General features: G+C 40.6%; 2 protein-coding genes across 5 annotated transcripts in view; both read right to left on the reverse strand.

Annotated features, from left to right (window-relative positions):
- LOC116690835 (calphotin) overlaps nt 1–9,955 on the reverse strand; it is a 21,474-nt gene extending 11,519 nt beyond the window's left edge. For 2 of the 4 annotated variants that reach the window (XM_032518025.1, XM_032518023.1), the window contains exon 1: nt 9,561–9,955. In XM_032518025.1, coding sequence (XP_032373916.1) covers nt 9,561–9,648 — 88 coding nt within the window. In that variant the 5' untranslated portion in view covers nt 9,649–9,955. Of the gene's footprint in view, nt 1–3,958; nt 4,208–9,560 lie in introns of those variants that run through there. The other 2 variants (XM_032518027.1, XM_032518024.1) reach the window with 2 other exon arrangements.
- Nucleotides 9,956–10,155: 200 nt separating this feature from the next.
- Nucleotides 10,156–10,950, reverse strand: part of LOC116690981 (matrilin-2) — a gene marked incomplete in the record, with an annotated part of 15,636 nt that continues 14,841 nt past the window's right edge. Inside the window, 1 exon segment of the mRNA XM_032518219.1 lies at nt 10,156–10,425. Coding sequence (XP_032374110.1) covers nt 10,370–10,425 — 56 coding nt within the window.

Genomic DNA, 10,950 nt, shown 5'->3' on the forward strand with positions numbered 1-10,950 from the left:
TTAAATGAAGGAAAAACTGAGGTGGTTGTTTTGGAGCAAAAGAGGAGCGATTAAAAGTCTGTGCCAGCTTCAAACAACAATGTTAAAAACAACAGACAAAGCCAGAAATCTGGGGTTAGTCATGGACTCAGACCTGAACTTAACAGCACATTAAGACAATTACAAACAGCCTACTATCACCTTGAGAATATATAAGGGTTAAAGGACTTATGTGTCAACAGGACTTGGAAAACTGGTCCTGCTTTCATCTTCAGTAGACTTGACTACTGTAACGGGGTTTTTACAGGTCTCCCTAAAAGATCAATCAGACAGCTGATTCAGAACGCTGCTGCTCAAGACAGAGACTGATCACATACTTGAGTCCTCACTAAGACAAGAGATGATCATCACTCCAGTCCTCACTAAGCCAAGAGACTGGATCACATCCCGAGTCCTCACTAAGACCAAGGACTGGATCACATCCCTCGAGTCCTCACTAAGACCAAGAGACTGGATCAATCCCTCGAGTCCTCACTAAGACCAAGAGACTGGATCACATCCCTCGAGTCCTCACTAAGACCAAGAGACTGGATCACATCACTCCAGTCCTCCAAGACCAAGAGACTGGATCACATCCTCGAGTCCTCAAAAAGACCAGAGACTGGATCATCCTCGAGTCTCAAAAAGACCAAGAGACTGGATCATTACTCAGTTCTGAAGTCTTTACACTGGCTTCCTGTGTCTCAAAGAATTGATTTCAAAGTACTTTTGCTAGTTTATAATCAACGGTTTAGGTCCAAAATACATTTGATCTGCTACTACACTATGAACAACCCAGACCTCTCAGGTGGTTGGGACAGGTCTACTTTCTGTCCCGAGTCAGAACTAAACAGGGTGAAGCAGCTTTCAGTTTCTATGTCCTCATATCTGGAATAAACTCCCAGAAACCTGCAGATCCGCTGCTACTCTCAGTTCTTTTAAATCAAGGCTGAAGACCTTTCTTTTTGATGCTGCCTTTCTTTAAATGACTGCTCATTTCTTTAAATTTCTTATGCTGCACTGTAACTTTTATTCTTTTGTTTTATGTGTCTTAATGTTTCATTTGTTTTTAACTGTTATTCATGTGTTTATCGGTTTTTAATGCTTATGATTTTAACTGTTTGTATGTGTTTTATCTGTTTAACTGATTTTAGAAGCACTTTGAATTGCTGTTGCTGAAATGTGCTCTACAAATAAAGCTGCCTTGCCTTGTCGCACTGTTGCTTTTTCTAGAGGGAACTACTAGAACTGTGGGTCCTTGTAAATTATTTGGTATAGTGTGGTCTGGAAATAAAATTGATTGAATGAAATGGTGTTGAAAAGTCTGTTTGGGTCGAGACAGAGACAGCTTCTCCAGGCATGATGACCCGTGTGTAAACATGATTTAGCAGCCAAAGATGCCAGGGATCCCAGTCAAAAAAGTGCCTTGGCTGGCCAATAGCACAGACAGGAGGAGGGGGACAAACGGGGGGGCGGACAGGGGATGGGACAAGTGGTGGCTTGGATGGCAAAGGCATAAAGCTGGTTTGTTAGACAGATGGTACACTGCATGATTTAAACTCCACCCATTCAGCCATATTTAGAGAAGCCTGCCAGGGCAAATAGTACAATAACTGCTTCTCTTGTTGGGGTGATGTAAGAGCCTGGAGAGGGACCCGAGCTTCTCCAGGTGACCATAGCTGGCTGGCTGGAAAGACAATGCCCTGACACAAACACACACAGTGACAAGGTGGAAATGCTTACTTAAATACAGAGAAACTGTGCAAGGTATAAACTAAACATACCACTTGTTTAGGCTTTGGTCAGTCCCTAACTTTTGCTCAAAAAAGTTTTTTTCTTATTTTTAATCCAAGATTAAACATAGAATATGTAGTTTTGGTCACTAGGCGTCTCTCAAGCAAAACAATAACAAAAGACAGGCTTCGATGATGTCATGAAGTAGCAATGGATCATGGGAGTTGTTGGCGTTGTTGCGTTTTTCACATTACGTACTGTAGAGTCACTTTTATCACGTTATGGAATTTCATTCTATGAAACAGCGACAAGTTAAAGTTAGCTAATGTAACGTTAAGGTATATAGCTAATGTAGTGTTAACTGCTAATTTACCATTAGATGAAGACACACATACAGCTTCTGTTGTCAACGTTATAGTATGTGGAGAATTCTATTGTGGGTTAGCCCAGTGCCTAAAAATAACTTGATGTGTGTGTTGTAACGTTAGAACGTTACGTGAAATTAGCTCGGCGGCTGGCATGAGCCACTTGTATCTTTAGCATATCAAGCTGGATCAATATTGAAATATATCAAATACCTTCAGAGTGTTTTGTAGTTAATAAGCTTGGTGGGGGGCTGGAGCAATCACCTGCAAGAAAGGGCACTTTCTAACAAGGACGTAACGTTGTGTGGTTCATGTGGGGAGATGGAGATGGAGATGGAGATGGAGTGAGAACATACTGGACATGCAGCGTGCCAGGCATGACATAGCCATGTGCCAGTAGGTTAAACCCATGAATTGACAATCATGGTCTGTGTCAGACCTCTTGGTAGGCGTCTGCACAGCGATTAACACAGACTCCATATGCAAGGCCAAACAAACCAAACCGCAGAGCATGACCATATGTTCAGATGCTAAAATCCTATGTAGAGGAATCAGTAGTTGAAATTTTTTAAAAAAAGGGCATCAATCCTAGCCCCTCCTGCTTTCCTTTGCAATCCGGATCTATTGTTGTTTGGTGAATTTTAAATTCCAGGAGCGAATTTCAAACAGACTTATCCTGTATACATAGATGTTCTCTAAGCAGTCTTTTAAGAAAACCTTGGCATACGAACTTTGGAAGCATGAAGAAGCAGCACAATAAAGTGACCGAGTTATCCAGGTGGGCCCCTCAGCAATGCCCTTATATCTCTTCTTACCACTCACTTGATCTTGTGGCGTCTTAACCGATGACAGTTTGTGACTATTTTATCATGTCTATAGTTATATCTTTAGGTTGAATCTTTGGTTTACCCCTTTATTTATTGTAAATCACTTGGTAATGTTTTTAAAATGTGCTATATACATAAAATAGGTTTCTTTAGTAGGTCTGTCCTTAACAAAAGAAATTCTTAATCAACTAACAGTCAGATTTAATCTATCGACTAATCGATTGGTTGGTTTAATCTGAAAACTGAGTTTCTCCACAAAGAGTCAGGCAAAATCAAACTTTAACTATCGTGTTTACCAGAGATGTGCTCATTAGTTTCTTGTAAATAAGTCATTCTGTATTAAAAAAAATTGTAGTCGACTAAGACCAAAATGACCAATTGGGTGTTTTAACAAATACAAGTGTGCAGCCCTAATCTTTTAGATCAGTTTGAGTTGTAGATGCTATTTTTTGTGCGTGAAAAATATCTAAAGTCACAAATCAGACTACTGTGGAGTTGAGGAAAACAGGTTGGGTTGCAACTCTTCCCTCTGGCTGCAGATGGACTAATAAACACTCCCAGTTGGCTTCAAAAATCTAGGCTCACCTACATGTAAAGGCCAGTTAGGTTACGCAATAAGGTTGAGAGATTTAAACATTAACATACAAGTCAGCTCTCACTTCTTCAATAAATCATGCAATGCAGTTTTGTCAACACACTTACAATGGACATAACCTAGAAATGGCTGATTAAAAATAAATGCCATCCACTTCAGGCCGTGATGAGAAAATGGTTTAACCTGAATAATTTCTCCATGAGGTACTAAGTATGCTGTGCAGCAGAGAAGAGTGAAAAAGCACACAGTGTTCCAGAGCAACCAGCTGCAGCACACACCCTAAGCAAGACTTGACCAAAGGAAAGTAACTTAGAGCAATACTGTACATATCTTGAGTAAATGTACACATCATAGTTTTACTTGCCAGTTAAAAAACACACAAACAATTTTTTACAAACATTCTACCTATGTGACTATACCCAATGTATCTCCATTGCTTTCCTCTGGCTTTGTACCTGGTCTTTTCTCTTGATCAACAGTCTGTGCGGACGAGGAGCAGCCCATGTTTGAAAAAAAGTTGATGAACAAAAAACTGAGGCAAGACTTACACAAGTTCTTGCTCTCTGTAAGCCAAACCAGAGACTGTCTAGCAGGGAAACAAGGACCACTAAAGCTCTCAGTTCCTAAGAGTAGCTGTGCACCATTATCTCCCCTAGTTGTGTTTATGCATGGCCTGATGCCCTCTGCCCAGATCTGTTGCGAGAATGCAGCTAAGCAGTGCAGGCACTACTGCTGAATGCTTTTTCCCGGTGCCCCTGCTTTGTCACATATTCATGCAGGAAGGGGAGGAAAACATGTGAATGAAGTGTGTTCCTCCCCTTTGGGAAGTGTCTGAAGAGATCCCCCCTGGTGGTCAGGGTAGCACATGTACAATTTGTTCTTTGGAGTGGTTCTGTTGGAGTCAGTGAAGGTTGTAGTAATATTTGTTTCTGATCTACCATCAGTCATCCCTACATTGATCATAAAGCCTAATAACAACACAACCATCAAATGTGAAGGGTAAAATATGTATTGTGTCAGTTTACTGTACAAAGTCATTCATTGATTTGGCATACATAAAGAACATTACACACACAAATACCTGTTGTATACAAAGAGTTAAAATAGCTTCAGTAGAAAGCATTGATGTGTAGCTTGTAGAACAGGATTAAAAATGAATGCTACACTTCAGGTTCAGGGGGAGGGAGATGAGGTTCTGCCTTTCATTTGCGCACAACTTGATTCTCGAGTGACTCCAGCTTCTCGACATGGCTTCAAGTGGGCATGTTAAGGAAAGTGGAAATACAATGAAATAAAATTACCGAGTTCATCAAAAAACTTCACTATCTTGAGAAATTACATTTTAATAATCAAGTTTCTGACCCCAGAAAAGTACTTGTGCTTTCCCAAATCCTATTATTTAATCTTTACTTGTTAATAGATATGCTTATGGATGCTATGGATGCAAAGGATGATGGTCCTTTGTTAGTTAAACCATACTCTATATCCACGACGTTCCACTTCTGGAAATTCCGCCGGATTTCCCTTTTTTCAGCCAGATGTCCATACCTTAGGGACCTTACCTTTTGTGTTGGAATTTTAAACTCTGGTTGATTCATTCATTCAAGGAATATGTTTACCTGCCCTCAAATCTAAAAACAGCTATTAACTAGACTATCTGTAAAGGCTTTCAACTCTTAAGGTCTTATGGCATAGAAATTTCACTTTATGAAGTTTTAAACATTAATATGAGTTCTCCAGCCTGCCTATGGTCCCCCAGAGGTAGAAATGGTGATAGGTGTAAACCGAGCTGGGTATCCTGCTAGCCTTGTTAAAATGAAAGCTCAGATGAGCTGATCTGGATCTTGCTCCTATGAGGTCATAAGGGGCATGGCTGCCTCCCTCTCTCTGTTTTGCCCACCCAGAGAATTTGGCCCATCAACTCAGTGTCTTGCCCTGCAGAGCTAGGGAGCAACCTAGCAACCTCCGATGGCAGGGACCACGAGTCATGGCCTCCGTTCAATCTGATATATATGATTAATCCTTATCACTTTGCTTAGCGGCCGCCCATGATGATTGTGATTGGTTTAAAGAAATAGCAATAAACCGAGCATGTTTTTGTCACATCCCAGAATGCTGTGTGCACTGGCCAGACCCTACTTTGCAGCGCTGTGAGGAGGGTGGCAATGCGAGACCAGTTAAACCTTGACTTTGTGTTATTGTCTGGACAGACAGGTGTTCTTGCTGTAGCTTGCCTTTGCTCTGGTGTGGCATGACGTTTTGGTTATTGTAGTTTACATTCACCTCACTCGCCATTTTTATCCATGGAGGGGCACTAGGCAGGTCTTTACAGGTCTCCCTAAAAGATCAATCAGACAGCTGATTCAGAACGCTGCTGCTCAAGACAAGAGACTGGATCACATACCTTGAGTCCTCACTAAGACCAAGAGACTGGATCACATCACTCCAGTCCTCACTAAGACAAATAGACTGATCACATCCCTCGAGTCCTCACTAGACCAAGAGACTGGATCACATCCTCGAGTCCTCACTAAACCGAGACTGGACACATCACTCCAGTCCTCACTAAGACCAAGAGACTGGATCACATCCCTCGAGTCCTCAAAAAGACACAGAGACTGGATCACATCCCTCGAGTCCTCAAAAAGACCAGAGAGCTGGATCATTTCACTCCAGTTCTGAATTCTTTACACTGGCTTCCTGTGTCTCAAAGAATTGATTTCAAAGTACTTTTGTAGTTTTATAAATCACCGGTTTAGGTCCAAAATACATTTCTGATCGGCTACTACACTATGAACACCCCAGACCTCTCAGGTGGTCTGGGACAGTCTACTTTCTGTCCCCAGAGTCAGAACTAAACAGGGTGAAGCAGCTTTCAGTTTCTATGCTCCTTATCTGGAATAAACTCCCAGAACGGCAGATCCGCTGCTACTCTCAGTTCTTTTAAATCAAGGCTGAAGACCTTTCTTTTTGATGCTGCCTTTCTTTAAATGCTGCTCATTTCTTTAATTTCTTATGCTGCACTGTAACTTTTATTCTTTGTTTTTATGTGTCTTAATGTTTCTATTTGTTTTAACTGTCTATTCATGTGTTTTATCGTTTTTAATGCTTATATTTTTAACTGTTTGTACTGTGTTTTTTATCTGTTTATGATTTTGTCAAGCCTTTGAATTGCCCTGTTGCTGAAATGTGCTCTACAAATAAAGCTGCCTTGCCTTGTCGCACTGTTGCTTTTTCTAGAGGGAACTACTAGAACTGTTGGGTCCTTGTAAATTATATGGTATAGTGTGGTCTGGAAATAAAATTGGATTGAATTGAAATGTGGTGTTGAAAAGTCTGTTTGGGTCGAGACAGAGACAGCTTCTCCAGGCATGGATGACCCGTGTGTAAACATGATTTAGCAGCCAAAGATGCCAGGGATCCCAGTCAAAACAGTGCCTTGGCTGGCCAATAGCACAGACAGGAGGGAGGGGGACAAACGGGGGGCCTGGACAGGGGATGGGACAAGTGGTGGCTTGGATGGCAAAGGCATAAAGCTGGTTTGTTAGACAGATGGTACACTGCATGATTTAAACCTCCACCCATTCAGCCATATTTAGAGAAGCCTGCCAGGGCAAATAGTACAATAACTGCTTCTCTTGTTGGGGTGATGTAAGAGCCTGGAGAGGGACCCGAGCTTCTCCAGGTGACCATAGCTGGCTGGCTGGAAAGACAATGCCCTGACACAAACACCACACAGTGACAAGGTGGAAATGCTTTACTTAAATACAGAGAAACTGTGCAAGGTATAATACTTAAACATACCACTTGTTTAGGCTTTGGTCAGTCCCTAACTTTTGCTCAAAAAAGTTTTTTTTCCTTATTTTAATCCAAGTATTAAACATAGAATATGTAGTTTTTGGTCACTAGGCGTCTCTCAAGCAAAACAATAACAAAAGACAGGCTTCGATGATGTCATGAAGTAGCAATGGATCATGGGAGTTGTTGTCGTTGTTGCGTTTTTCACATTACGTACTGTAGAGTCACATTTATTCACGTTATGGAATTTCATTCTAATGAAACAGCGACAAGTTAAAGTTAGCTAATGTAACGTTAAGGTATTATTAGCTAATGTAGTGTTAACTTGCTAATTTACCATTAGATGAATTGACAACCCATACAGCTTCTGTTGTCAACGTTATAGTATGTGGAGAATTCTATTGTGGGTTAGCCCAGTGCCTAAAAATAACTTGATGTGTGTGTTGTAACGTTAGAACGTTACCGTAGAAATTAGCTCGGCGGCTGGCATGAGCCACTTGTCATCTTAGCATATCAAGCTGGATCAATATTGAAATATATCAAATACCTTCATGAGTGTTTTGTAGTTAATAAGCTTGGTGGGGGGCTGGAGCAATCACATGCAAGAAAGGGACACTTTCTAACAAGGACAGTAACTGTTGTGTTGTGTTCATGTGGGGAGATGGAGATGGAGATGGAGATGGAGTGAGAACATACTGGACATGCAGCTGTGCCAGGCATGACATAGCCATGTGCCAGTAGGTTAAACCCATGAATTGACAATCATGGTCTGTGTCAGACCTCTTGGTAGGCGTCTGCACAGGCATGAACACAGACTCCATATGCAAGGCCAAACAAACCAAACCCGCAGAGCATGACCATATGTTCAGATGCTAAAATCCTATGTAGAGGAATTTCAGTAGCTTGAAATTTTTTTTAAAAAAAGGGCATCAATCTCCTAGCCCCTCCTGTCTTTCCTTTGCAATCCGGCATCTATTGTTTGTGTGAATTTTAAATTCCAGGAGCGAATTTCAAACACGACTTATCCTGTATACATAGATGTTCATCTAAGCAGCTCACTTTTAAGAAAACCTTGGCATACGAACTTTGGAAGCATGAAGAAGCAGCACAATAAAGTGACCGAGTTATCCAGGTGGGCCCCTCAGCAATGCCCTTTATATCTCTTCTTACCACTCACTTTGATCTTGTGGCGTCTTAACCGATGACATTTGTTGTGACTATTTATATCATTGTCTATAGTTATATCTTTAGTGTTGAATCTTTGGTTTACCCCTTTATTTTATTGTAAATCACTTGGTAATTGTTTTTAAAATGTGCTATATACAATAAATAGGTTTCTTTAGTAGGTCTGTCCTTAACAAAAGAAATTCTTAATCAACTAACAGTCATGATTTTAATCTATCGACTAATCGATTGGTTGGTTTAATCTGTAAAACTGAGTTTCTCCACAAAGAGTCAGGCAAAATCACAACTTTAACTATCGTGTTTACCAGAGATGTGCTCATTAGTTTCTTGTAAATAAGTCATTCTGTATTAAAAAAAATTGTAGTCGACTAAGACCAAAATGACCAATTGGGTGTTTTAACAAATACAAGTGTGCAGCCCTAATCTTTTAGATCAGTTTGAGCTTGTAGATGCTATTTTTTGTGCGTGAAAAATATCTAAAGTCACAAATCAGACTACTGTGGAGTTGAGGAAAACAGGTTGGGTTGCAACTCTTCCCTCTGGCTGCAGATGGACTAATAAACACTCCCAGTTGGCTTCAAAAAATCTAGGCTCACCTACATGTAAAGGCCCAGTTAGGTTTACGCAATAAGGTTGAGAGATTTAAACATTAACATACAAGTCAGCTCTCACTTCTTCAATAAATCATGCAATGCAGTTTTTGTCAACACACTTACAATGGACATCAACCTAGAAATGGCTGATTAAAAATAAATGCCATCCACTTCCAGGCAGTGATGAGAAAATGGTTTAACATGAATAATTCTCTCCATGAGGTACTATAGTATGCTGTGCAGCAGAGAAGAGTGAAAAAGCACACAGTGTTCCAGAGCAACCAGCTGCAGTCACACACCCCTAAGCAAGACTTGACCAAAGGAAAGTAACTTAGAGCAACTACTGTACATATCTTGAGTAAATGTACACATCATAGTTTCTACTTGCCAGTTAAAAAACACACAAACAATTTTTTACAAACATTCTACCTATGTGACTACTTACCCAATGTATCTCCATTGCTTTCCTCTGGCTTTGTACCTGGTCTTTTCTCTTGATCAACAGTCTGTGCACTGGACGAGGAGCAGCCCATGTTTGAAAAAAAGTTGATGAACAAAAAACTGAGGCAAGACTTACACAAGTTCCTCTGCTCTCTGTAAGCCAAACCAGAGACTGTCTAGCAGGGAAACAAGGACCACTAAAGCTCTTCAGTTCCTAAGAGTAGCTGTGCACCATTATCTCCCCTAGTTGTGTTTATGCATGGCCTGATGCCCTCTTGCCCCAGATCTGTTGCGAGAATGCAGCTAAGCAGTGCAGGCACTACTGCTGAATGCTTTTTCCCGGCTGCCCCTGCTTTGTCACACTATTCATGCAGGAAGGGGAGGAAAACATGTGAATGAAGTGTGTGTCCTCCCCTTTTGTAGAAGTGTCTGGAAGAGATCCGCCACCTGGTGGTTCAGGGTAGCACATGTACAATTTGTTCTTTGGAGTGGTTCTGTTGGAGTCAGTGAAGGTATGTAGTAATATTTGTTTTTCTGACTTACCATCAGTCATCCCCTACATTGATCATAAAGCCTAATAACAACACAACCATCAAATGTGAAGGGTAAAATATGTATTTGTCAGTTTACTGTACAAAGTCATTCATTTGATTTGGCATTACATAAAGAACATTACACACACAAATACACTGTTGTATACAAAGAGTGTAAAAATAGCTTCAGTAGAAAGCATTGCATGTGTAGCTTGTAGAACAGGATTAAAAATGAATGCTACACTTCAGGTTCAGGGGGAGGGAGATGAGGTTCTGCCTTTCATTTGCGCACAACTTGATTCTCGAGTGACTCCAGCTTCTTCGACATGGCTTCAAGTGGGCATGTTAAGGAAAGATGGAAATACAAATGAAAATAAAATTTACCGAGTTCATCAAAAAAACTTCACTATCTTGAGAAATTACATTTTAATAATCAAGTTTTTCTGACCCCAGAAAAGTACTTGTGCTTTCCCAAATCCTATTATTTAATCTTTACTTTGTTAATAGATAATGCTTATGGATGCTTATGGATGCAAAGGATGATGGTCCTTTGTTAGTTAAACCATACTCTATATCCACGACGTTCCACTTCTGGAAATTCCGCCGGATTTCCCTTTTTTCAGCCAGATGTCCATTACCTTAGGTACCTTACCTCTTTGTGTTGGAATTTTAAACTCTGGTTGATTCATTCATTCAAGGACTATGTTTACCTGCTCCTCAAATCTAAAAACAGCTATTAACTAGACTATCTGTAAAGGCTTTTCAACTCTTAAAGGTCTTATGGCATAGAAATTTCACTTTATGAGGTTTTTAAACATTAATATGAGTTCCTCCAGCCTGCCTATGGTCCCCCAGAGGCTA

This window comes from Etheostoma spectabile, chromosome 6 (genome assembly GCF_008692095.1).
Source record: "Etheostoma spectabile isolate EspeVRDwgs_2016 chromosome 6, UIUC_Espe_1.0, whole genome shotgun sequence".
In the NCBI taxonomy this organism is placed as follows: Eukaryota; Metazoa; Chordata; class Actinopteri; order Perciformes; family Percidae; genus Etheostoma; species Etheostoma spectabile.